Consider the following 26,452-nt stretch of genomic DNA (forward strand, 5'->3'; position numbering starts at 1 on the left):
TAAAGATCAAGTGGGAGCTAGCATGTCAGTCTGGAAGAGCTGGCCCCAGACATAAGAGGAGTGTCCCCATACTCACAAGCTGTTTATAACGGGCCTTACCAAGTGCTCACAGGAAAGATTAGGAGACAGAAGACTAGCAAGAACTCCCTTTCAGAGCTCTGAAGACAGAAATTTTAAGGTGTAGCCAGAAGGAAAGTAAAAATTACATTCAGGAAAACATGGAAAAGGATCAGAGTAGACTTCCAAACAAAAACTATGCCAGCCAAAAGACAACACAGCTTTAATGAAATAAAGGGGGTAAAGATCAGTCAACTCATAATTCTATATCCAGCAAAAATATCTTTAAAACATTAAGGCAAAATAAAGACATTTTCAGGCAAACAATTGCTGAGATAGCATTTCCAACAAACCTGTGCTAGAAAAATTCTAAAGAAAGTTCTTTGGGGAGAAGGAACATGAAAGAAATGAAAGAGGTGTTATGACCCAATACCACAGAAATACACAGGATCATAAGAAACTACCACAAACAGTTATGCACCAACAAGTTGGACAAATTAGAAGACATGAATAAATTCCTAAAAACATACAACCTATCAAGACTGAACCATGAAGAAATAGAAAATCTGAACAGACCAGTTATTAATAAGGAGATTGAATCAGTAATCAAAAACCTGTGATGGCTTCACTGGTGAAATCTACCAAACATTTAAAGAATACCAATCTATCTCAAACTCTCCCAAAAAAATAGAAGAGGAAGGAACACTTCCAAAATCCTCTTATGAAGACCAGCATTACCCTGATACCAAAATCAAACAAGGATGCCACAAGAAAAAAAAAATGCACATCAGTATCTCTGACAAACACAGATGCAAAAATCCTCAATAAAATATTAGCAAACTGAATTCCACAATATATTAATAGAATCATACATGGTGACCAAGTGGGATTTATTCCAGAGATGCAAGGATAGTTCAACATCTGCAATTCATCAATGTGATACACCACATTAACAAAACAAAGGATGAAAATAATATGATCATCTCAATAGATGCAAAAAGCATTTGACAAAATTCAACATCCATTTATGATAAAAAGTCTCAACAAGGTGGGTATAGAGGAACATACCTCAATACAATAAAGGCCATATATGACAAGGCACCAGCCAACATCACACTCAAAGGTGAAAAGTTGAAAACCTTTCCTCTAAGACCAGGAACAAGACAAGGATGTCTACTCTTGTCACTTTTATTCAACATGATATTAGAAGTCCTAGTCAAAGCAATTAGGCAAGAGAAAGAAATAAAAGGCATCCAAATCAGAAAGGAAGAAGTAAAACTGTCACTATTTGCAAAGAACATGATATTTTATACATAGAAAATCCTAAGACTCCACAAAAAAACAAAACAAAATTGTTAGAACAAATCAACAAATTTGGTAAAGTTGCAGGATACAAAATTAATACACAAAAATCTACTGTATTTCTATACACTAATAATGAACTACTAGAAAAAGAAATTAAGAAAACAATTCCATTTACAATTGCATCAAAAAGAATAAAATACCTAGGAATAAGTTTAACTAAAGAGGTGAAAGACCTGTACTCTGAAAACTGTAAGACATTCATGAAAGAAATTAAAGAAGACAGAAATAAATGGAAAGATATTCTGTGCTTATGGACAGGAAGAATTAATACTGTTAAAATGTCCATATTATACAAAGCAATCTACAAATTTAATGCAATCCCCCAAAACTTCAAAGGCATTTTTCACAGAAATAGAACAAACAGTCCTAAAACTTGTTTGGAACTACAAAGACCCTGAATAAAGCAATCTTGGGAAAGAACAACAAAGCTGGCAGCATCTAATTTCCTGATTTCAAACTACATTATAAAACTATTTTAATCAAGGGGCGCCTGGGTGGCTCAGTCATTAAGCATCTGCCTTCAGCTCAGGTCATGATCTCGGGGTCCTGGGATCGAGCCCCGCATCGGGCTCCCTGCTTGGCAAGAATCCTGCTTCTCCCTCTCCCACTCCCCCCTCCTTGTGTTCCCTCTCTCGCTGTGTCTCTTTCTGTCAAATAAATAAATGAAACCTTTTTTAAAAAACTATTTTAATCAAAACAGTATGGCACTGGCATTAAAACACAGGGATCAGTGGAGCAGAATAGAGAGTCCAGAAATAAACCCATGCATACATGGTCAATTAATTTACAATAAGGAGGCAAGAATATACAATGGGGAAAGGACAGTCTCTGCAATAAATGGTGTTGGGAAAACTGGGCAGCCACAAGCAAAAGAATGAAACTGGACCACTATCTTACAACACGCAAAAAAATTAACTCAAAATGAATTAAAGACATGAACATAAGACCTGAAACATAAAATTCCTAGAAGAAGATGTAATCTTCTTGACCTTGGTCCTCGCAATGAATTTTTGGATTTGACACCAAAAGCAAAGAGAACAAAAGCAAAAATAAACAAGTGGAACTGCATCGAGCTAAAAAGCTTCTGCTCAGCAAAGGCAGCCATCAATAAAATGAGAAGGCAACCTACCAAATGAGAGAAAATACTTGCAAATCATATATCTGATAAGGGGGTAATAACCAAAATTATATAGAGAACTCATACAACTCAATAAGAAAAAAGAAACAATCTAATTTAAAAATGAACAGAGGATGTGAATAGACATTTTTCCAAAGAAGACATACAGATGGCCCACAAATACATGAAAAGGTGCTCAACATCACGAATCATCAGGAAAATGGAAATCACAACCACAAGATGGCACCTCACAGATGTCAGAATGGCTATTATAAAAGGACAAGAAATAACAAATGTCAAAGAGGATGTTGAGAAAAGGGAACCTTTGTGCACTGTTGGTGGGGATGTAAATTGGTGAAGCTGCTATGGAAAACAGCATGGAATTTCCTCAAAAAATGAAAACTAGAATTACCATATGATCCAGCAATTCCACTTGTAGGTATTTATCTGAAAGAAACAAAAACACTAACTTGAAATGACGTACGCACCCCCATGTTCACTGCAGCATTATCTATAGTAGCCAAGATACAAAAGCTACCTAAGTGTCCATAAATGGATGAATGGACAAAGAAAATGGGATATTATTCAGTCATAAAATGGAATATTATTCAGTCATCAAAAGGGAAATACTGCCATTTGCAACAACATGGATGAACCTTGAAGGATTTATATGCTAAGTGAAATAAGTCAACAATGTTATCTCACTTAAATGTGGAATCTAAAAACAAAAAAAAATACAAACAAAGAAAAACAAACTCACAGATGGAGATAACAGATTGGTGGTTACGAGAGACAGGGGGTGGGGGATGGGCAAAAATGGGTGAAGGGGTCAAAAAATATAAACTTCCAATATAAAATACATAAATTATGAAGATCTAATGCACTACATGATGAGTATAGTTAACAATATACCATATTGTATATTTGAAAGTTGCTAAGACAGTAGATTTTAAAAGTTCTCAATACAGGGGGAAAAATGTATAACTATGTGCTGGATGTTAACTAGATTTGTCACTGCAATCATTTTGCAATATATACAAATATTGAATCATGTTGTACACCTGAAAGTAATATAATGTTATATATAAATTATATCTCAATTCAAAAGAATGTTCTTCAGGGAGAAGGAGTATGTTACCAGATGAAAGTGTGGATCTACACAAAGAAATGAAGGGCACTGGAAATAGTGAATAGCACTTATGACGTACAGAACATATATAGAGAAAAGATTGGTTTCACTTCTTATTTCCCTTGTTTGTTTTATGAGAACAAAAAGTCATCTGGAAATAAAGACAAGATCAGAAAGAATGGGAGAGAGAAAATGGAAGAAACCACTGTGAGGCTCTTACATTATAGGAAAAGTGGTAAAATAGGCTGTGGTAAGGTAAATAGGTACACTGTAAATCCTATAGGAACTGATAAACATTTTTAAGTAGGTAAATTAAAAACCCAATAGCAAAGAACAGAAGCATTAAATAATATTCAATACAAGTTTTTAAAAGGCAGAAAAGGAGGAGAAAAGGACTAAAAACATATGGGATAAATAGGAAGCCACTAGCAACATGGAGAATTTAAATCCAGTCATACAAAGAAACATTAAATGTAAAGTGCTTGAGTACAGGTTAAGAGATATTATCTAAACTGAAAATACAGTAGTATGCAGCAATAAACACATTCTTGAGGAACAGGGAGGTAAATGTCAAAAGTAACAGGTTTGCCCCTGGATAAAAAAATCTGGGGTAGGGAGAAGAATGTTTTTCATCAACAGGACTTGTAATACAACTACATATGTGAACTATTTTCTAATTTTTATTGTGGTAAAATACACGTAACAAAATTTACCAAATTAACCATTTTTAAATGTACAGTTCAGTGATACTAAATATATTCATATTGTTATACAACTATCACCATCATCCATCTCCAGAACTCCTTTTTTTTTTATTTTACTTATTCACTTTTTCTTTTCAGAATTCTTTTCTTCTAATGAAACTGAAACTCTATATCCATAAACAATGATACCCCACCCCCTCTCCCCATAACTCTTGGCAACCATCACTCATTTTCTCTCTGATTTTGACTACTTTAAGTATCTCATATAAGTGCAATAATCCAGTATTTGTCTTTTGTGATTAATTTATTTCACTGAGCATAATGTCCTCAAGGTTAATGCATGTTGTACCATATGTCAGAATTTCCTTCCTTTAAGGCTTACTGATATTCCATTGTATGAATATACTACTTTTTCCTTATCAGTTCATCTGTTCATGGACACTTGGGTTTTTCCTTATCCATTCATCTGTTCATGGACACATTTTGGCTATTGTGAATAATGTTGCTATATGTATGAGACATTTGAGACCCTGCTTTCAAATCTTTTGGGTATATACCAAGAAGTGGAAATAACCAGATCATATGGTAATTATATTTTTAATTTTTTGAGGAACTGTCATACTATTTTCCACAGCAGCCATACCTTTTTATACTCCCATAATGATCATGGGTTCCAATTTCTGTACATCCTCATCAACACTTCTTATTTTCTGTGTATTTTATTTTAATAGTAGCCACCCCAGTGGAATGAGGTGGTATCTCATTGTGGTTTTAATTTGCATTTCCCTAATAATTACTGATGGTGTGCCTCTTTTCATGTGCTTACCGACCATTCCAGTATCTTCTTTAGAGAAATGTTTAATCAAGTCCTTTGCCCATTTTTATTTGGGTTGTTTTTCATTATTTTTGAGTTTTACGATTTCTCTGTATATTCTGGAAAATAATCCCTTAGCAGATATATGATTTGCAAATATTTCATCCCATCCTGAGGTTACCTTTTAACTCTTTCTATAGTGTCCTTTGATACACAGGAGTTTTTAATTTTCATGAGATCCAGTTTGTCTGTTTTTTTTGTTGTTGTTTTCTGTCCCTTTGGTGTCATATCCAAGAAATCACTGCTGAATTCAATGTTGTGAAGCTTTTGCCCTATCTTTTAAGACTGCTATGGTTTTAGCCCTTATGTTTAGGTCACTGATTCATTTTTATTTAATTTTTGTACATGAAGTGAGATAGGGGTTCAACTTCATTCTTTTGCCTGTGGTTAAGCAACTTGCTCAGCAATATTTGTTGAAGAGACTATTCTTTCTCGGTTGAATGGTCTTGGCACCCTTGTTGAAAATCATTTGACCCTATATGTTAGTGTTTATTTCTAGGCACTCTATTCCATTGGTCTGTATGTCTACATTTAAGCCATTATCACACTGTTTTAATAACTGTGGCTTTGTAATATGTTTATATATATATGTAATATGTTGAAATAAGAAACTGTGAGTCTTCCAACTCTATTCCTTTTCAAGACTCTTTCAGCTACACAGAGTCCCTTTATATTTCACATAAATCTTAGGAGAGATTTCTTTATTTCCACAAAAGACATCTTTGGAATTTTGAGAGGGACTGCACTGAATTCGTAGGTCACCTTGGGTAATACAGACATCTTAATAATATTAAGTCTTCCAATCCATAAACATGGGATGTCTTTCCATTTATTTATGTCTTCTTCAATTTCCTTCAGCAGTGTTTTGTGCTTTTCATTGTGCAAGTCTTTCACCTCCTTGGTTAACTCCTAAGCATTTTATTCTTTTTAATGCCATTGTAAATGGAATTATTTCTAATATCCTTTTCAGATTGTTCATTGTTAGTGTGTAGAAATGTAATTGATTTTTGAGTCTTAATTTTGTATCCTCTTACTTTGCTAAATTCATTTATGAATTCTAAGAGGGGTATGTGTGTGTGTATGTGTGTAATCTTTAGGGTTTTCTACATATAAGATCATATCATCATATCAGGAACAGAGATAATTTTGTTTCTTTGCTTCCAATTCAAATGCCTTTTATTACTTTTCCTTGCCTAATTATTCTGGCTAGGATTGTCAGTCCTATGTTGAAAAAGAGGGGCAAAATCAGGCATCTATGCTTTTTTCCTGATCTTAGAAGAGAAGCTTTCAGTCTTTCACTACTGACTATAATATTTCCTGTGGGTTTTCCATATATGGCTTTTATTATATGGAGTTTGTTTCCTTCTGTTCCTGTTAAATAGTTTCTTTTTTTTTTCCATGAAAGGGTGTTGAATCTTGTCACATGCTTTTTCATTAATTGAGATGATTATGTCAGCTTTTGTCCTTCATTCTGTTAATTTGGTATTATTGCATTGATCAATTTTCATATGATGAATCATCCTTGCATTCCAGAAGTCAATCCCACTTGGTCATGGCATATAATCCTTTTAATATGATGCTGAATTGAGTTTCCTAGTATTTTGTTGAGGATTTTTGCATCAGGGTTCCTAAGGGATCCTGGTCTGTAGTTTTCTTGTAGTGTCTTTCTCTGGCTGTAACAGGGTAATACTGGGCTCATAAAATGAGTTAGGAAGGGTTCCCTCCTCTTCAATTTTTTGGAAAAGTTTGAGAAGGAGTGGCATTAGTTATTCTTTAAAAGTTTGGTAGAATTCACTGGCAAAGCAATCAAGTCCAAGGTTTTTCTTTGTTGGGAGATTTCTGATTACTAATTCAACCTGTATATGAGTTATTTTATTTAAAATATTTTTAAATGTGATTTATTTCCTATTTTTATGTACCAGGACTTGTGAATAAATTGTGAACAAAACAAAATAGTCCTTGATAACACAACATTCACAGAAAATTTGTGTCTGTATTTTGAGAGATCTGGGATCTTGTTCCATTTTTTTCTCCTTCATGTCTGAATTTTTTTTTTTTAAAGATTTTATTTATTTATTTGACAGAGAGATACAAAGCGAGAGAAGGAACACAAGCAGGAGGAGTGGGAGAGGGAGAAGCAGGCTTCCCGCTGAGCAGGGAGCCCGATGCGGGGCTCGATCCCAGGACCCTGGGATCCTGACCTGAGCCGAAGGCAGACGCTTAACGACCGAGCCACCCAGGCGCCCCCATGTCTGAATTTTCTAATATTGTTGCTAGAAGTAAAAAACTTTATGGAGGGTAATCTGGAAGTATTTATCAAATGCTTAAAAATTGTTTCTATCCTCTGTAATCCATTAATTCTACTTATAACAACAAGAAAGTAGTAACACACAACTATTTCTTTCAAAGGATGTCTTCCATTGTTATTTAAGAATTAGAAAAAGTTAAGGTCTGATACAAAAGAAAAAAAACAAAATAAACTGTGATATTTATCATAACAGATAATGATGCAGTCATTAACAGCCAGGTTTTCAAAGACTATTTAAAGAAAAGAAAATATGTTTAAATTATATTTGCAAGTAAAGGGGGAAAAAATGGCTACAAAAGCAGTATGAACAATAAGATTACAATTCTAATTTTTAAATTACATATACAGTCAAATAAAAACACAAGATGGTTGAAAAAATAAAATAACAGAATAATAATGGTAAGCTCTATTGAGTGGTGATATTAATATTTTAATTTATTCATTATTACATTTCGTCTTTTACTCATTTCCTGCACTTTTATGAAAAGAAAAATATAACATTTATTTTAAATAAGTTTGACTTAGTAAGTTCGCTGCTTCACTTCACTGGTGATTATGTATAAGGATTCAGTGGTAAAATAAACTTAGATTCATAAAGAGAATTGAGCTGACTGAACACTCTCTACAGAGGAGAGAATACTCTCTCTTTACAGTGTCTCTGTAGAATCGTGTAGGGATTTCACTTTCCATGAAAAGCGTTGGGGAAATGATGATATGATTTGCAATCAAGTTAAAGAAGAGAGGCTCATGATATCATATGCTGCAGTGGCAGGATTACCCTTTGATGGAACTGTGGCAATGTCTTATGGGACCTCTGGTAGGAGAATGTCTACCTGAGGCATAGACACAATAACACAAAATGACACATTGTATCAGATGGCCACAGAAAATTGTCCCAGAGTTATTAAATATGCAAGTTTATTTTTTTCTATTTTGAGTGGCTTTTTGCTATCACATTGAAATGTATTTACTCTAGAACATAATATTTACAAGGAAAAAAAGAGCCTTGCAAGGTGAGGAACCAGATTTATTTCCCCAGCCCGTCAATTCAGAGCCTTCCAGACCACAAGAAACGTCTGAATAAAGAGCTCATTTGCGTCTTCTTATTCAGTCCCTTGCCAAATCGGGTAAGCAGCAATCCCAAAGTATATTCTATCTTCCCAACCCCTGCTCCTTATTTTCACATACAATGAATCTCCCTAATGGTCTTCCTTTAATCTGGCCTACTATTGCCAAATAAATGCTTAAACATAGTTACATTGAAGGTGTGACTACAAACTCCTCATTCTGGCTTTTTAAAGCTAGAAAATGGCCTCAACCTACCCAACCTACTAATTCTTTATTAATATTTCAAAACTGAAGTGGAACCCGTACCAGAGTCCCGTCCTCCAGACCTATCAGATAGTACTTCGTGTTGTTTCAGCCACTAAGCTTGCAGTCATTTGTGACGGCGCAGTACACCGTTATACCATTTTCTCCATGAGGCACACACTTCTCTTTCTGACCAGGTGTTACTTTTTTGACTAATCTCCTTGTTATCATCTGTAACAGTTATTATAAGTTCAGTAGACTGCCAGCCCCCCAGGATCGAGAAAGGCTGCTCACCGTCCCTTCTATCCCACCCTCCCCCACCAAGGTCCTGTATAATGAGAGTAACAGATTAAAGCACAATGAACAAAATAGGAACCCACAACTCCAGTTACTGTATGTAAAAACTGAATAAATAAATAAGTCATGGGGCAGCATAAGTCAACTAATGAATGCAGAGGAAATAATGTAATTAGAAAATCATCATTTGGCAAGCAACATAATAATTACTAATTCATCTAATGAACATCAAAAGATGCTAAAAACTAGTGAGTGAAAGTTAGATGAAAAATAGAATAATCATACAATCTCAAAGTCACTTCCCACAAGTAGGTATTAATTGCAAAAGGAAAAAGAGTAATTTTGCATTGGAGAAATGGCACACACCATTTCAATCAAGTGATCAAAGTTAACAATAGCAGGAAAAGGATAACACCACCTAAGCGGATGCATTGCTTCTGGAATATTCCTCCCCTGGTGCATAATCCATCTACTCCTGAGGAAACATCAGACACACCCAAAGTGAGAAGCTTGTGACAAAAAATAACTGGCCTGTACTCTTCGAAAGTGCCAAGTTCATAAAAGTCAAGGAAAGATGATGAACTGTTGCAGATTAAAGAACCCTAAAGAGACAGGACAAGTAAACACAGGTGATCCTGGATGAAATCTGTACATGTGTGCTTCACAGAGGATATTACCAGGTGACTGGCAAAACTTTCATTTTGGCAACTTAATCTCAAATGGTTTGGCAGGGAGTTTAGTTTTGCTATTGTGACTTCTGAATCTCTAAAATTATTTCCAACTTTCAATAAAGTAGAAACATTTACAAGGCCAATCACACATCATTCTGAGTCTAATATTCTAAATCGCTTCTCACCTCCTGCCCCCTGCTTCCCCTTCCCTACCCTGAAGCCCAGCACATTACTCATATGCCCATAATTTGAAGTTTCCAGGAACTTCCTTTTTTACAGAGGTGCCTATCGTTCCTTCTGCCTAACGTCCTCGTCTACTCCACTTCTCAGGTGAAAATCTGCCCGCCCTCCGAAGACTAACGTCAACACTGCTTCCATTGTTCCCCTGTGAAGATGTCCACACACAGAGCTGGAGCTCACACTTCCCTCTCCTGCGTCCCCAGTGCTCTGCTGAAAATGTCCCAAGCCCGTGTGGAGGAGGGCTGCAAGCAGCATGGGGAAAAGACAAAGGCATTCGTGAAGTCTACTTCCAGGGCCTGCCACCTAACCCCTTCACAGCACATGAAAGGTTGAGGACCAGTTATCTGACGCTCTCTGGACCTCAGGTCTTCCACTATGAAATTGAAATATCTGACAAAATCTTCATGAAATTGCCACAAAAACAGATAAATGTGTGAAGTCATATCGGGCAGTCAAGAAAAATGAGATCCAAAAACAAGATTCCACTTCACACTTGGTATGATGGCTATGAACAAGAACACAGAGACGACGAGTGTTAATAAGGATAGAGAGAAACTGAAGCCCTCACACACTACCCGTGGGAAGGTAAAATTGTGATAAAGAATCTGGCAATTACTCAGTAAGTTAAATGCAGAATTGCTAAATGACCCAGCAACTCCACTCCTAAGTATATACCCAAGAGAACTGGAAACATTCATGCAAAAACTCTCACACAAATGTTCACGGCAGTATTATTCAAAATAGCCAAAATGTGGTAACAACCCAAATGCCCATTAACTGATAAATGGATACACAAATTGTGGCTTATCTACAATGAGATAATATTTGGAATTAAAAAGAAGTGATGTGCTGATCCATGCTACAACACGGATGAACTCTAAGATCATTATGCTAAATGAAGAAGCCAGACATGAAAGGCCACGTTATAGAATTCTACTTACATGAACTATTCAGAATAGGCACATCTATAAAGGCAGAAGGTAGATTAATGGTTGCCAAGGACTGAGGGGAATGGAGGGTTGGGGCATAATAGCTAAATTGTTCAGGATTTCTTTTTGAGGTAACAGAAACATTCTAAAATTAAATGCAGTGATGGTGGTTACACAACTCTGTAAACATGTTAAAAATCACCAAATTGTACACAATAAATGGATGACCGTATAGTGTGTGAATTCCATCTCAATAGTGGTTTACAGAAACAGATAGATCCCTTCCTTCATCATGTTTTATACTTACTTGCTTCTTCCCCTTCAGTAAGCACAGAAGTCACTATGGAGATGTTTGCTGAATTGAATCTGACTTTGGATTCAGAGTGTGCTTCAAATGTGAACAGCAGTCTGCATTTGGAGGGGCACTCTATGCAGGACTGTCATCCTTCCCGGGGGACGTGGTCCCGCTGTCAGTTAGAGGAGCCCGCACAGCCATCATCTTCCTGCAGGGCTTCCTGTCCCCCCGCCCAAACTGAGCAGGAGGATGGATGGTGTGGAGGCTCCTGTTGTGGACTGCACAACAGATTTTCACACAAGTAATCCTGCTGTTGAGAAAACAATCTTCACAATACTGTTTTGACCAGTGAACAAGCCACACCAAGCAACGTAGAGTATTAGGAATTTCATATACATTACAAAGCAATCAGAGTTACTTTAGCAATGCCATTCAAAAGAACTGAAAAAGCAAAAAATATAACTTTCCCCTGACAATCTATTTAATATTCTTTCATAGACAGCTCTAGTTTTTAACTGTACAGACTTGGCCATACCATGAACCCCTAGTACTATGCTACTAGGGGATTTTACTTCAACAAAAGAATGAGACTTGCCCCTCTTTATAAGGAGGTGACTCTTAACAGGACATTGCCTGCTCATCACCAAGTGAAACTCAAGAGCTCACTATGAGACCCAACAAACCTTCTGGAAAGGAGCTTCTCTCCTTCAGATGCTAAAGGATCTGCCTAACAACTTTTTGTCATTTTGTAACTTCAGCTAAAATTCCAGCAGATTGCTACTTCTGAAGGAATAGAAGCCCATACCTTTTTAGTCCTCTGTAGAAAGACACTGAATAGAATATGTAACACCTTGTATTAAATTTGTATCAGTGAAAAGCACTTTTACATTTTAAAAACTGACTTTTTTCTCTCTCTCTCTCTGAAAAGGCTCTTTTATCTGGAATCTATGAGAATCTGAATATACACCAGGGGCAACTATACAGATCAGCACACACTGTTCTACTTTCAAGCACCCTAATCGTTCTCAGATGTGCAATTACACACACATGTAGAAGCTATAACTAATATAGCAAATACATTTTCTTCTGACAACAATGTAATTACAGCCATAAAATAAAATTTAACGTAAAATTCTATAGCCATAAATGATGCTTAAAATATAAATTCACTTAAAGTAAAATAACTACAGCTAACAAGCTGTGGTGCTAAATTACTAATAGAAACAAATCATTCATACAGATAATATTAATTTTTTTATCTTTTACTATGTTCAAACTCTAAAAATACATATATAAATATAAAATACATATGACATCTAATATATGACATATATTTCCTGCCTCCTAGCCCCAGCCTTGTCACAGCAGAGGGAGTATCTGAAGATCATGTGTGTTGGTTGGTTTTTCTTTTAAAATCTCATGTCCAAATTCCCATTTGTGGACTATCTGAGTACACAGCATTCTATTATCCTGTTTCAGGGCCCCCTCTACTATCCATTGTTTCAAACCTTTCCTCTCTTAATAGGGACCTAACATCTTTGGTCACTCGTGTTTTCACACAAACCTACAGGCTAGCATAATCATAACTCATCACAAGCTTTAAGCAATTTCATTTACTGCTAAGCTTTAACTGTCTTCACCCAATGTTTGCTCACTTTTCCTCTGCATATATTTTCATTACACTCCACTCTCTTGTTCATACTTTGATTTAATGGCTGATCTACTTGAATTTTTATTTTACATATCACCACATCAAATGGGAAGCTTCCTGTGGTCCAATGTGGTCCTGTGACCATGAAGGGTCAACCCCCTCCAACACCATAAGAAGAAACCCCTTTATGACACAGTTGAGTCCCTCCTAAAGATAAACAATCATACTGTGGATGAACACCTTATATAACTAAGCATTGGACTCAAAGTTTATCCTGTTTTTCCTTAGCACTCTTAGCAGCCTTAGATACACTGTTAGGAATAAAAACATTTTAAAAGGGTACATGAAATTTATCCCAGGAACATAAGACTGGGTCAGTATATAAAAAGCAATAAATATAATAATACCATATTAATAGAATAAATAACTACTTTTTCATGATAAAACCAACCAGGAACAGAAAGGAACTTCCTCAATCTGATGAAGGGCATCTACAAAAAACCAGCAGCAAACACCACACTTTATGTGTAAAGACTGAGCATTCCCCTAAGATTAGGAAAAAGAAGACAATGTCTCATCTTGCCACTACTATTCAACAAAGCACTAGAAGGTCTAGCCAGAGGATTTAAGGAAACAATAAAAGGCATCCAAAATGGAAAGAAAGAAGTAAAAATTTCACTACTTGGAGAGGGCATAATTTTGCATAGAGAAAATCCTAAAGAATACACACACACACACACACACACACACACACACACACACACACAGTATTAGAGCTGATAAATCCAGCAAGGTTCAGAATATAGATCATAGTACAAAAATCAATTATATTTCCACACAACAGCAATGAATAATCTAAAGATGAAATTAAGAAAACAATTCCATTTACAATAGCATAAAAATGAAAAGACCAGGAAAAGACATGACAAGAAAACTAAATACAAATACCCCTTCTGAATATCAATACAAAAATCCTCAGCAAGACAGTAGTAAACTGAATTCAACAGCACATTTAAAGGATTATACACCATGAAAACTATGGTGTGGAAAAACTCCCACATAATCAATTCAATAGATACAACAAAAGCATTAGAGAAAATTCAATATCCTTTCATGATAAAAACAGTCAAAACTAAAAGGGAACTTTCTTAACATGATACAGGGCATTTATTAAAAATCTACAAATAACATCATGCATAATGGTGAGAGACAGATTTTTCTGGCCTAAGATTAGGAAAAAGACAAGAATGCCACTTTCACCGCTTTATTCAATGATGTACTGGAAGTCCTAGCCAGAACAATTAGACAAGAAACAAAATTAAAGGCATTCAAATTGAAAATTTTAATCTTTTAGAACTTTGCTCCTTTGACAGACTACACAATTCTATGTAAGAAAATTCCATAGAATCCACACATAAAAATAAAAAAACTAGTAGAGTTAATAAATTAATTCAGTAAAGTTGCAGGATATAAAATTATAAAATTAAAATTTCTCTATACCAGAAATAAACAATTCCAAAGGGAGATAAATAAAACAATTTCATTTACAATACATTCCAAAATAATAAAATACCTAGGAATAAGTTCAACCAAGGATGTAAAAAAGACTTATAGACAGAAAACTAAAACATACCACTGACAGATATTAAAGACCTTAAAAAGTGGGGTGCCTGGGTGGCTTAGTCGGTTAAGTGTCTGCCATTGGCTCAGATCATGATCCTGGAGTCCTGGGATCGAGCCCAGCATTGGGCTCCCTGCTCAGTGGAAAGCCTGCTTCTCCCTCTGCAACTCACCCCACTCTTGCTCACTCTCTCTCTCTCAAATAAATAAAATCTTAAAAAAAGAAAAAAGACCTTAAAAAGTAAAAAGACATCCCATGTTCATGGATTGGAAAACTTTTAATACTATTGAGATGGCAATACTCCCTAAAGCCATCTATATTCAATGTAACCCTTATCAAAATCCCAATAGTCATTTCTCTAGAAATGGAAAGTCCAATCCTCAAATTCATATAGAACTGCAAGGCACCACGTACAGACAAAAAAATCTTGAAAAATAAAAACAAAGTTGTAGGATTCACATTTCAGATTTCAAAACTAGCTACAAAACTATAGTGATCAAAAGAGTGTGGTACATCCTAGCTGATGCAATATTACAAGAAAAGGAAATAAAAGGTATATTCATTGGGAAGAAAAATATAAAACTTTGTTCACAGATGACATGATTGTCTGTGTAAATATCCAAAAACATAGACAAAAAACCTCCTGGAACCAATAAGCAATTATAGCAAGGTTGCAGGATACAAGGTAAATAGGTAAAAGCCAACTGCTTTTCTGTGTATCAGCAATGACCAAGTGAAATTGAAATAAAAAACACCATTTACATCAGCACACAAAACAATGAAATAGGCATAAGATCTAACAAAATATGTACAAGGTCTAATGAGGAAAGCTATAAAAATCTGTGAAATAAATCAAAGAACTAAATAAATGGAGAGATACTCCATGTTCATGGATAGGAAGACTCAATATTGTCAAAATGACAGTTCTTCTCAACTTGACCTATAGATTCAATGCAAGCCCAGTGAAAATCCCAGCAAGTTATTTTGTGAATATTGACAGGTATTCCAAGGTTTATATGGAGAAGTGAAAAATTCAGAAGAGCCACACAATATTAAAGTAGAACAAAGTTGAAGGACTGAAATTATACAACTTTGAGACTTACTATACAACTAGTATACTTGTATGTAATCAAACTTGTATATAATCAAGACAGCATAGTATTGGCAAAAGAACAGACAAATAGCTCAATGGAACAGAACAGAGAGCCCAGAAATAGACCCACATAAGTACAGTCAACTGATCTTTGACAAAGGAGCAAAGGCAATACAATGGAGCAAAGACAGTCTTTTCAACAAATGGTGCTGGAACAACTGGACATCCACATGCAAAAAAAATAATGAATCTAGACATAGATCTTATACCCTTCACAAAAGTTAACTCAAAATGGATCACAGATGTAAATGTGAAATGCAAAATAATAAAACTCCTAGAAGATAACATAGGAGAAAACCTAAATGATCCTGGGTTTGGTCTTGATTTTTTTAACATGACACCAAAGGCACAATCCATGAAATAAATAATTGATAAGATAGACTTCACTAAAATTAAATTTTTCAACTCTGCTAAAGACACTGTTAAGGGAATGAAAAGACAAGTCACAGACTGGGAGAAAATATTTCAAAAGACACATATGATAAAAACTTGTTCAAAATATACCAAGAACTCTTAAAACTCAACAATAAGAAAACAAACAACCTGACTAAAAATGAGCTAATAAAAACCTTAACAGACATCTCACCAAAGGAGACTTACAGATGGCAAATATACATATGAAAAGATGCTCCACACATATGTCCTCAGAGAAATGCAAATTAAAAACAAGATACTACTACACACCTATTCAAATGGCTGAAATCCAAAACACTGAAACACCAAATGCTGGTGAGGATGTAGAGTAACAGGAATTCTCATATAATGCTGGTGTAAATGTAGTGTTACCGTCACTTTGGAAGATAGTTTAGCAGGTTCTTATGAAACTAAACATCCTCTTAACCACACCATTCAGCAATATCATTCTTTGTTATTTATCCAAGGAGTTGAAAACATGTCCACACAAAAATCTGTACATGGGTGTGTACAGTAGCTTTATTCATAATTGCCCAAACTTTGAAACAACAAAGATGTGTTTCAGTAGATGAATGGATAAATAATCTGAGATACACCCAGACAATGGAATATTATTCAGCACTAAGAAGAAGTAAGCTACCAAGCCCTGAGGAGACATGGAGGAACCTCAAATGCATATTCCGAAGTGAAAGAAGCCAGTCTGAAAAGGCTACCTACTGTATGGTTCCAACTATATGACATTCCAGAAAAGGCAAAATGATAAAGACAGGAAAAATATCAGTGGTTGCCAAGGGTTTGGGGGGTGAGAGAGAGGATGAGGCAGAACACAGAGGATTTTTAGGGCAATGAAAATATTCTGTATGATACCAAAATGATAGCTACTCGTTATGCATTTGTCCAAATCCACAGAACACACGACACCAAGAGTGAATCCTAAATAAACTACCTACTTTGGGGTGATAATGATGTGTCAATGTAGGTTCATCAATTCTAACAAATGTACCACTGTGGTGGGCAATGGTGATACTGGAGGTTGGCTACGCATGTGTGAAGGCAGGGGTATAAAGGATATCTCTGTACCTTCCTCTCGACTTTTCTGTGAACTTACATTTTTCTAAAAAATAAAGTAAAAAAAAAAAACATATATACTGACAGAAGGATATGTATTATAGACCAATGGAATAGAATGAAGAGTCCAGAAATGAACCTAAACATCTATGGCCAACTACTTTTCAACAATGGGGCCAAGACCATATGATAGGAAAAGTGTTTCTTTAACAAATGGTACTGGTTAAACTGGATAACCAAATGCAAAAGAATGAAGTTGAACCACTACCTTACTTCATATACAAAAATTAAATCAATATGGATCAACAACTCAAATATAAAAGCTGAAACTATAAAATCCATAGAAAAAAACATAGGGGTAAATCCTCATGACGTCAAATTTGGCAATGGATTCCTAGATTTAATACCAAAGCACAAGCAACAAATGAAAAGATAGATAAGGTGGACCATCAAAATTAAAAACTATTTTACAGCAAAAAACATTATCAAGAATGTGAAAATACAATCTATAGAATAGGAGAAAACATTTGCAAATCATTTATACAATATGGGTTTCACATCCAGAATACGTTAAAACACTGTCACAGGGGTGCCTAGGTGGCACAGTTGGATAGAAGTCTGGCTCTCAGTTTCGGCTCTGGTTGTGATCTCAGGGTCTTGGGATTGAGCCCCATGTTGAGTTCCATGCTCAACATCGAGTCTGCTTGAGACTCTCTCCTTCTCCCCCTGCCCCTCCCCCCTGCACATGCATGCTCTCTCTTTCTTTCAAATGAATAAATCTTAAAAATTTCTCACAATAATAATAATAATATAGTAAATAGACAAAATATTTAAACAATTATAAATAATAAAAAGACAACCCAATTTTTTTAAATAGGCAAAGGATTTGAATAACTATTTCTTAAAAGATGCAAATAGCCAATAGCCACATGAGCTACACCACTGGTCATTAGGGAAATATAAATCAAAACCACAGTAAGGTACCACTGCACACCCAGTAGGGTGGTTTTAATCAAGAAAACAGAAAATAACAAGTTGGCAAGGATGCTGAGAAATAATCATTGCCATATGTTGCTAGTGGGAATGTAAAGTGGCACAGGTACTTCAGAAAACAGCTGTCAGTTCCTCAAAATGCTAAACACAGAATTATCATATGACCCAGCAATTCTCCTCCTGGGTATACACCAAAGAGAAGACAAGACACAGGTCCACACAGAAAACTACACACAAATGCTCACAATCGTATTAGTTATAATAGGAAAAAGTACAAATGTCCATACAAATGTCCATCAACAGATGAATGGTCAAAGAAATCATAATATATGAATATACTGGAAAAGTATTCAATCATAAAAAGGAATGAATTACTGATACATGCTAGAACTTGTATGAACCTTGACATTACACTAAGTGAAAGAAGTCAGACACTAGAGGTCATGTATTACTGGATTCTTTTTATATATAACATGTATAATGTATCAAGAATATGAAAATCCACAGAAAGCAGAATAGAGGTTACCAGGGGATGGGAGACAAGGAGTGGGGAGTGTCTACGTAATAAGTACAGAATATTTTTATTGGGTGATGAAAGGTTTTGAAATTAGACAGAGCTGGTGGTTGCATAACATTCTGAACACACTACCACTAAATCATACACTTTAAAATGGTTAATTGTATGTCATGTAAATTTCACTTCAACTTAAAAAGAAGAGAACTCTTCGGAACAAATTTAATAAAGTGCAAGACTTGTAGACTAAAAACTGTAAGATATCATTGAAAGAAAATTAAAGACCTACATAAGTGAAAAGATGTCCCATGTTCATGGACTGAAATTTTTAATATTTTTGAAATGGCTACCCCCAAAACTGATCTACAGATCAATCCCTATTAAAATCCCCATTGGCTTTTTTTGGACAGAAATCGGCAAGCTGATTCTAGAATTCATAGGGACATATTTGCAAGTGACTCAAAACAGCCAAAACAATCTTGAAAAAGAACATAAAGTAGAGTTAAAGAACTCACAATTTCACAATATTTACTACAAAGCTACAGTAATCAAGTAATCAAGTATGGTGTGGTGCTGGCATAAGGGCAGACATATAAAGGAATGGAATAGAATGGAAGAACCTAGAAATAAACTCATCTGCCTATAATCAACTGTTTTTCAATAATTCTGCCAAGACCAATCAATGAGGAAAGAAAAGTCTTTTATGACAAGTGACCATGGATTAGGCAGTGCTTTCTTAGACACCAAAAGTACAACAAAAGAAAAAAACAGATAAATTGGACTTCATCAAAATTAAAACTTTTGTACTTTAAAAAAAGCCATCAAGAAAGTGAAAACAATAGTGTCTAATATCCAAAGAACTCTTACAACTCAATAACAGAAGGACAAATAACCCAACTCAAAAATGGGCAAACAATGTGAACAGATATTTCTTGAAAGAAGATACATAAATGGCCAATAACCACAAGAAACGATGTTCAACATCATTAGTCATTAGAGGAATGAAAATTGAAAGCACAATGAGATCTAACTTCACACCCACCAAGACGGTTATAATCAAGAAGACAATAAATAACATGTTGGTGAGGATGTGGAGAAACTGGAATTCTCATTCATTGCCAGTAGGAAGGTATACTGAGCAGCTCCTCTGGAAAATAGTTTGTTAATTACTCAAACACAGAATTACCTTATGATCTAGTGATTCTAGGCCTAGAATTATACCCAAAAGAAATGAAAACTTATCACTCAAAAACTTACACATGAAAGCTTATAGCAGCTTTATTCATAATAGTCAAAAAGTGAAAACAAACCAAATGTCCATCAACTAATGAATGCATAAGCAAAATGTGGCATATCCATACACTAAAATAGTATTTGTAAACAAAAGGAATGATGTACTGAGACATGCTACAATATGAACTCTGAAAACATTATACTAAGTGAAAGAAGCCAAGACACAATAGGCCATATACTGTATGATACCATGTATGCCAAGTGTCCAGAATAGTCAAATCCATAGAGATATAAAATAGAGTAGTGGTTGCCTAGGCCTGGGAGGGAGGAGAGAATGAGGAGTGATTGAGTACAGGAGCATATTCTTTTGGGGGTGATGAAAATCTCTGGCAGTAGATAGAGATGATGGTTGTACCACCTTATGAATATACTAAAACCACTGAAATATACACTATAAGGGTGAAATTTATAATAAGTGAATTATACCTCAATAGAAAAAAAAGTAGGTAAAGAATTTACTGCAGAGAAACAAAGTATTATATGAATTGGGGCTTGGGGAGGGCAGTATTTTAGTGTATAAAAACACTCCGTAATGTGTAAAAAATACTAACAAGTAGACGAGGTTTAGAGGTAGGTTAACTGGAAGATTCTAATTCAGACATTATATATCAGGACAAAATCTCCTCAGAATTTTAAACCTACATCTTAGGGAAGAAAATATGACCCTGAAGTGAAGACTTTCTATCACTAAATTGGTCTTTGGCTACAACTCTTACTCAAATCTCGGCATGGTGACGATGTTTGTATATGCAATCAATCCTATGGGGAAAACCATAAATCTGGGTTGAGTTCCATTGTTCTTTTATTGACTTTATGAACTAAATAGTCTCCTACACCCATCAAGCAGAGCCTTAATTAAAACCTTGGCCTTATCTGGGGTATGGGAGCCTTGCCCCCTCGCTCCTCAGTTCATGTTAATGATGGAAAGATTCTGGATATACAATTCTTAAAAGCGCTACACTATTTCCAGGCTGACACAGCATCAGGAGACAAGGTGATGAACTTAACCACTGACTGTATCCATGAAGTGCAGTAAGAATAACCTGCAGGTAGCAGAGAAGTTATTCCACTAGAGGAAAATGGGAAACAGAGTGTGCTGGACCTCCAGACACACCAATTCAAACCACATATTCTGAGATTTGACGAACATTTCACCTCATCTTGAAAAACATTAAAGTTAGCTTTAGCCAGTCTTATAGAAAAATAGGACAAACAACTCTAAATCTGTCTGCGTATCAAAATCAAATTTGAGAAGATGTTATATATTTTATAAAAACTTTTCTAGACTAATTGGATAGTTTAAATAGGTTGTGTTTTTTTAAAGTTTGGTTTGATTTGGTTTATTGATTGTTTTAAATTTTTTGAATTTTTTTTCACTGAACTCATAAATTTGATGACAAATCCTAATCATTTTTCTGTATTAAGAAAAAAAAACATTAAAACATCAAATTTCCAGAATCATTCAAATCAAGACATTAAACATCTGCTCCATTCTAGAATGGCATGTTACATACTTTACATTTTTTTTTAAAGATTTATTTATTTTACAGAGATAGCACGAGCGGGAGGGGCAGATGGAAAGGGGCAGGGGGAGGGGAGAGGGAGAGAGAATCTCAAGCAGACTCCACGCTGAGTGCAGAACCCAACACAGGGCTTGATTCTAGCACCCTGAGAACACGACCTGAGCCCAAACCAGGAGTTGGACCCCTCACAGATGCCCTCATACTCTACATTTCTTCCTGCACATTTTTTATTTAAAGAAATCAGTTTCTCCTAGAATACTTATTTTAAAAATGCTAAGCTTAAACAACCACTATATCTAATTAATTTTGAAATCAGAAAACATAAATTTGATACAGAAAGTTTCTAAATACTTAATATTTCTGTAATGAGAAAAAAATATAAATAACTAGAAAGAGTTCCTGCTGTGGTGTTTAGCAGAACCATCAAGTTGGTTTGGTGAAAAGGTCTGGCAAGTCTGAAGACTCATGCTTAATTCTCACTCCTTAGATTTCTACATTTCTTCATTTAACTCCAAAGAATATTTAGTAAACTTATGATTCAATTAATGGATTAGCATAAGTTATAAGATAGATTACGTAGGCGGAAATAGCTAGCTTTAAATAATGATCTGCAGCAATGGTACGCATTTCATTGGATAAAAATTTTTAGCAACATTTTTTTAAATGGCTGCCTAATACATCTTTATAAACCAAGTCCATTTTCATTATGGAAAAGACGAGCAGATTTCAGACACATGGGTTACTGGGTGATCAAAACAACCTTGCACAGTATTTTTATCATACACTTTGTATTAAAATCTGGTTTGCATAAACAAAAAAATAAGAACAGCCATCGCCACTTACACAGAGATGCCTTCAAAGAAAATGCAGCCAGCCCACTTACCTTGGGGTGCTATCAGAGTTCTTCCATTCTCCTGACACCAACCGACTGGCTGAACATAAGGGCTATTTACATCACACCTGCAAAACAGGATTCTATTTCAGATCCTACACAAGTCAATGCCAGAGAAAGAATCCAAGAGTAATGACCATTCTAGATACTAAGAGACACCATGGAAGATGTAACTACATAGCTAAAATATTTTATAGCTAAATAGAATTAGAAGTAATTTTTAGTATTGTTTTATAAGCTAAGTGACCAAACTTCTCTTTTACCTTTCTTGAAATTTAAAAGTATTTTCAAAAAGCGTTTGAGTAGAACCTGAACTGCCAGTGTTATCCCCAAAGAGTGAACATTTACTAAGCCTCTCCTACCACTTCCTGCTAACAGCAGGGAAATATTAATAGGCTGGCCTCAAGTTTAACGGGACAGACCAGACTCTATATGCCTCCAATTTCCTCCTTCTCCCATTCAAGGAACACAGACCATTCTACCTAAGACACACAGAACAATTAATCCTGCTCTGCTTCTTAGTTCAAAGAAGAAAACAGGGCCCCCTCCATGTACATGAAGAACCGCAGCCTTAGGCAGACACTTGGCGGTTATTCAGGATATACCTTGAAGAAATGCTACAAAAATGATTTTTGCCATTCCCTCTTCCATATTTCAGGTTTTTACCCAGAAAACCTTTTTTAACTCATGCAATGTTAGTTTAATGGTATCGTAGCCTACATTTTCTCTGGTCCCCACAGGCTTTCAAATAATTCACTCCATTCTCCCCGTGAATCTTCCCTTTCAAAAATATGACAGGCTGAGTTCAACACTTTTCAGGAAAAAAAAAAATACTGCAAGTCCTTAACTTCCTCTTCATAGAAATGCCTCCCTTACAAACTAGACACAACATAGTGAAGTGCCCTGACCTGGTCATATTATTTCAGATGAGGCCTCATTAGGTAACCTCTCATAGAGTGGAGAAGTTTCTCGGGCACTTTAATTCAGCAATTCATGTGGAACACAAGGTAATGAAAAGTTGGCCACTAAATTCCGGATGTTCATTACTCTAAGAACAGCAAGGACAGTGACAGTACCGGAAGGAAAATAAATTCTTAACACCAAACATGAACACACGAAAATAAAACACACATTGGTGTCTCACCAGTAATCGTAACTATCATCCCAATTGTCAAAATGCACTAGTAAGCGATCTTCAACAATATCGGCTATGGTTGCCACACACACCAAGGAAGGGTTCTTCCTGTCGACGGCCTCCAGCTTCATTCCAACCTGAAATTCTTTAGGCATTGGCCCATTCTAACACAGCACCAGAGGAAAGAGGCACAAAAAGAAACAGGACACCAAATAGGACTGAGCTGCTGTCAAAACTTCTATGTTTAGCATCAGAACAGTCTACAGGCAACACTTACCCTCCAGAATGAAGCCAGCAAATGCTAGTACAAATATTCTAACAAACTGTTACGAAGTTAAATTCATAACAAAACCCAGGAAACTAGTAGCTTTTACCTTGTACTTTTTCTCTTTTGCTGGCAAGTAAGTTATATTTCCCTCATCATCTTCATTTTCCTTTTTCAGTTCTTAGAAAGAATCGTATTAATTTTAAAATATGATGTTTACTGGATACAGGAGTATCAAATAATTTTCTCTGCTCCCCACAGACTTGAACAGTTTCCAAATACCAGTATTTGGAGAAGTAGTAAAGATAGGCTCTTTAGCACCAAATTTATCAATTACTTTGATGAGATCTGAAAACAGTGGCTTTCTCAATATTTAACACATGCACGAATCCATAAATAAACCTATACTTGAAAAAAATCCAAATGCTTTTTTTAGTATCCATACACATTTTTTCATGGTAAAAAACAGTAAGGACTATGATTTAAAGTAACATTACGATAACAAAACCCCATTTTTTGTACCAGTGTAATTAGCCAGTCCTGGGATTTAGAAAGTACACATACAGTATCTGGGGACTAGAAGACGGTTTTTTCCACCTCTTTACTATCTATACTGAACCCTGCTTTTTGTTTCTCTTTAGCACATCACATCTTTAAAAGCAATTTCCCATTTCTATTACTCTCTTTCCTTGGTACAATTGTATGAAACAGAGCAGTTGTATAACATTGATTTCAAGATCAGGGTGAGTGTCCTACAAAGGGACAAACAGCCAGCAGGTGGCAGGGTAATGCTAGGCTTCCCTGCCCCCTTCTCTGGTGTGTGTCCAGGGGCCCAGACGAGGCAGGGGCTGCACCTTATTCTCTTTTTCTCCTGAAGAGCTGGTAGGCTGCTGGGGACACAGATGGCAAAACAAGTGTGCTCCACCCAAATCTTCATATGCCCCTTGAATCTGTAGGAAATGTCACCCTCATTCTCATTACACGTAAATCCAACTAGGCTGGGTTTATTCAAAGCCTACCTGTGGTATCTACTACTGGTCTCAAAACACCAAAGCTAAGTTCAAACAAGTAACTCACTGGAAGCAAAAAGAAAAAACATTTCCAAAAGGCATTTTAAATTTTAGCAGGATTTAAATATAAAGTCTTCAACTCTCTGCATCTAAATAAAGTATGAAATTGTACATTTAAAAGGGGGAGAAAGATACGCCTATTGGAAACTGACAAATTAAGTGAGAAAAGTCATAGGAAGCTAAGGATTCTGAAAAAATACAACGGAATATATAGTGAATTTTAAGAAATTTAAGCTCAAGTAGAAATCTGATTTATACTGAGGAAGAAAATACTTACAGAACTTCTGTTTCTGAATAATTTCTTGGGAGCATTTTGCAATTTGCAGGCCTTCAAGTAATCCATCCAAACAAATTTATCTTTTCTATAACCTAAAAAAAGTATGGATTATTCAAAATACCCACAGGATATAACCATGTGCATATTCAATATATTAGCCTTCTTCAGTCTTCTGTCATAAATTCAATGTCCTTTAGCAGACCACAAATGATTTAAATTAAAATCCCTAAATTGTTTCAATGTTTTTTAACATATAAAATTCAAAACTGTTGATGTGACTTCCCATTATGCGTATCATTCCCTTACAAATTTTTTTAATTCATTAAGATCTAGAATTGGTACCCTGGTGGCCTGATGGGAGTCTCATCTCTTAGTAAGGCTTTCCAAAATGGGCAAAGGGAAGAGACAAAAGTTCCTGAGCTCATCATCACTCCTGAAGAAGCCATGTCACTGAGAACATCAAAGGTCCTGATGATGCAACAATCCAGGGTGCCAGGCACTTGGGAAAATTACAGAAACCCCTTCACAATCCAAAGACCATTTGGCAGCAACAGCTTTCTGCTGCTTATCTTTGCGTGTTTCCCCTTCTGTACTGATCTTCCCCTCCATGTGCCCTAAAGTGCTCACACAGTGCTGGCCCAAACAAGAGGGGCTCAGTAAATAGTTTCTGGTTGAGTGTTATACAGAATAAAAGTCAGGCTCCTTGCACAGCCTCCAAGGCGAGGGCTACACCTCTAACTTCATCTCCCACCTCTTGCCCTTGCTTCTCTGCTCCAGCCACATTCATCTCCTTGAGATTCCTCACTGGGCCGGCTGGAGGCTCCAGCCCCAGGGCATTTACTCTTGCTTTTCTCTCTGACAGCCCTCTGCCCAGCCTCGCTGACTTCCCTCACCTCATCCACCTATCCGTGGGACCTTACATTCTCACGCCCTTCTTGAGCACACTCTCTGTCCCCCACCCCCAACCCTGTCACTGCTTGACACCCTAGCTTACCTTTGTCTATGACTCTTCGCCTCCCTGGAATGAAAGCCCCATGAAGACAGAGATGGTTTATTTTATTCACAGCTCTATCCCCAGTGCCTGCGCACAGCAAGGGCCCCATAAAGACCTACTAAAAATGAGCCCGTGACCGGCTTTCATGAAATCCAGCAATCTTAAGGATTCTGCCATTGGTCTCAGGGATGGATCCCCGAAGGACACTCTGAGTCGGTCAGTAAAATGACTATATATTGACTCCCAGAAGTGCCACCGTCATCAAATACTCTAGCATCCAAGTAGGAGCCCA

General features: G+C 36.0%; 1 protein-coding gene across 2 annotated transcripts in view; it reads right to left on the reverse strand.

The window, feature by feature from the left end:
* Positions 1-26,452, reverse strand: part of L3MBTL4 (L3MBTL histone methyl-lysine binding protein 4) — a 485,331-nt gene that overhangs the window by 278,943 nt on the left and 179,936 nt on the right. For both annotated transcript variants that reach the window (XM_078060581.1, XM_078060580.1), the window contains exons 8-10: positions 25,167-25,258; positions 23,564-23,718; positions 22,411-22,487 (exon numbers count right to left, since the gene is read on the reverse strand). In XM_078060581.1, coding sequence (XP_077916707.1) covers positions 22,411-22,487; positions 23,564-23,718; positions 25,167-25,258 — 324 coding nt within the window. The remainder of the gene's footprint in view (positions 1-22,410; positions 22,488-23,563; positions 23,719-25,166; positions 25,259-26,452) is intronic.

This window comes from Halichoerus grypus, chromosome 13, assembly GCF_964656455.1.
Source record: "Halichoerus grypus chromosome 13, mHalGry1.hap1.1, whole genome shotgun sequence".
NCBI lineage: Eukaryota > Metazoa > Chordata > Mammalia > Carnivora > Phocidae > Halichoerus > Halichoerus grypus.